This window comes from Dryobates pubescens, chromosome 32, assembly GCF_014839835.1.
Source record: "Dryobates pubescens isolate bDryPub1 chromosome 32, bDryPub1.pri, whole genome shotgun sequence".
NCBI lineage: Eukaryota > Metazoa > Chordata > Aves > Piciformes > Picidae > Dryobates > Dryobates pubescens.
In genome coordinates this window covers 10,690,036-10,692,379 of record NC_071643.1, presented here as the reverse complement: position 1 = coordinate 10,692,379, position 2,344 = coordinate 10,690,036, and the positions used below count along the sequence as shown (strand labels likewise).

Sequence of the window (2,344 nt, the reverse complement as noted above, 5' to 3'; positions counted from 1 at the left end):
GGAGTTTGCTGTGGGGGACAGTGTCCGGCACGCTTACAAAGTAGAAAAAAGTCGAATGCAGAGGCTGCAGTGACAAAAGTTCTGTGTTCAGGGCTTTCTCCATGGTTGGAACAAAAACATTCAGCAGGTTCTACTTTGCTGAGGGCACGGGATTTGGCTGAGATGGAGTAATTTTCTTCACAGCAGTCCGTACAGTGCCATGTTCTGGATCTGGGACCCAAACAGTGCTGCTGACTCCCCAGCGTTTTAGCTGTTGCCGAACAGTGCCTGCACAGTGTCAGCGCCTTCTCTGCGTCTCGTGCTGGTTCTCAGGGAGTAGAATAGGGGTTGCCATTACCCGCCCTTTTTGGCAGAAAAAGCATGGGGGAGTGTTTCCAGAGAAGCTGTCACCTGGGGATTAACTGGGCATAGGTCTGCCTGTGGCAGGCGGTGAACGATTGCTTTGCCTTGCTTCCTCTATGCCTACACCTCTCTTTACTTAGTAATCCGACTTTGTGTCTCAACCCGACAGTTTTTCTCACGTTTGCCCTTCCAATTCTCTCACCATTTTGTTGTCATGTGAAACGGAGCATGAGTCCCAGAGTCAAACCCCAAGGGAGAAAACAGCTTTAATACAGGAAGCAATAGGGCACCTATGCTAAATTAAGATGGTGACAACTTGCCTCTGCCCATCAGAATAATTTCTGGGTGTAATCCTCAAAATTCCAAAGTCCCACGTGCTGTAATCTCCTTTAGCTGGTTCAGGAATGAAAGAAAATTTCCCACTATTGGGTATATCTCTTGCCAAAGTATAAAGATACTTCCATTCAGCCAACCAATTTTCTGAGTAACTGTCACCTGTCACACAGAGAAAGCAAATTATTTTGAATGCTGGAAACAAAACAGTTGCCACAAGATCGAAATGAGCTGTCTCCACGCCTGCGCTAATGAAAAGGAAAAGCTGAGGTTCTTGCTGTGAGTGATTTATACTTGCAGATCTTGAGACCGCAGTGAAAGCGGCTGCGTTCCGTGCAGACCTCTGCATGCAAGTCACACCTGCTGACTGCTTGTGTGCAGGTAGGAGGAGTGTCACTTTACCTGTTTCCTGGTATCCCCAGACTTCTATGTTGATGTGGCTTGCTGCAAGTGCCTGCTGCATCCAGGTGAGAGTTAAGTTTCCATCCGTGTTGTGGGTGCCATAGTATTGCCATTTTGTCTGATTGACCAATGTGCATTTTTCTCCATCTGAAACTTTGCTGTGATGTACTGCATTACAGAACAGAAAAAAAGGTTTAGTGATGTTTCTGCTTGGCAGAGATCTGAAGCAGTGCTGGTATGTTAAGATTTATCAGTATTTTCCCTGTGTATGTTTTCTAATGTGATGCACAATGTAAGAAGAGTAAGCGGAAGCTGCAAGAATGCAACCTGTACAATGTGTGCAGTCCTTAGATTGCTACACCATGATGCAGTTATTTTCCAAGAGTGGTTACTAAGAGGTTACTGGTTTGGTCAGCCTCATTTTTAATGAGTTAACGGTGCTGCTGCTTCTCTTGGAAGAGGCACACTGCTGTACAGCAGCAGAACTCAGTTGGTGTGAAAGTTCATCTCTGAAAATATGAATTAGCATGAAGCAGCAAGGATGACTTTTCTGAGGTCCAACGACTTGTTCAGGAAGAAGAAAAGTGGTCAAAAGGAAAAGACTCACAGAATCTTGCATCCATGGAGCAAGAATACAGAAAGAGGAGACATACTGTAGATTTAAGTAAGTAACCTGATAGCCAAGTTCCAGAGTACGGAAAGTTCAGCCCGCTGTCTGCAGAAACCTCCAGAGGGATGACACCTGTCTCATAGAGCAGTGGGGAGATGCAGTGGGCTTTTCCATCCTTGTCGACGTAGCCACTGGTTTGGATTGCCTGCTTGAACCTGTTGATGTTGAAAACACTTTTTAGTGTCACCACTGAGAGAAGGGAATTTCTGAAGGTCTCAATTATGTTTCATCAAACAGCCTTGTGTCACGTGCAGATCGGTCTGCGTCCTGTGGCTGTTTAGCTTGTATCGCTAAGTGTAAGCTGGAATCATACCTGTGTACTTTGTGCTCATTACCCCAGTGCGGGTTCTGCTGTGCACTGAGCAAACACACAGCAATCTGCACGCCTTAGATTTGCTATTTAGTTTCTGGGGGAGGAGTGTGTGATAAATTAGCAACAAATAACTAAAAGCCCAGCACAAAGACACACGTGATGTTGCAGGATTGATAGGATTACAGGGTGGCTGACAGGGACCATGATATGCAGGCATTGCAAATTTCTGGTGCTGTGCAGCTTTTTTTTTTTTTTTTGCTGGTGAGTCCTGTGACTACAACAAA

At 45.5% G+C, this 2,344-nt stretch overlaps 1 protein-coding gene across 1 annotated transcript; it reads right to left on the bottom strand.

Annotated features, from left to right (window-relative positions):
- Positions 1 to 637: 637 nt before the first annotated feature.
- On the bottom strand, positions 638 to 2,079 carry LOC128898809 (sushi domain-containing protein 2-like). Its single transcript, XM_054175552.1, has 4 exons — positions 2,061 to 2,079; positions 1,751 to 1,936; positions 1,078 to 1,245; positions 638 to 837 (listed from the first exon to the last, which is right to left on the bottom strand). Exons 1-4 carry the CDS (start codon positions 2,077 to 2,079, stop codon positions 638 to 640), a joined length of 573 nt encoding a protein of 190 aa, XP_054031527.1.
- Positions 2,080 to 2,344: the final 265 nt, after the last annotated feature.

Excerpts from the sequence above, each read along its gene's own strand:
- LOC128898809 (XM_054175552.1), bottom strand. Across the intron at positions 1,246-1,750 it reads CTCTGGAACTTGGCTATCAG|TACATCACAGCAAAGTTTCA; the intron begins GTTACTTACTTA and ends TCTGTAATGCAG. Across the intron at positions 838-1,077 it reads CTGGGGATACCAGGAAACAG|GTGACAGTTACTCAGAAAAT; the intron begins GTAAAGTGACAC and ends TCTGTGTGACAG.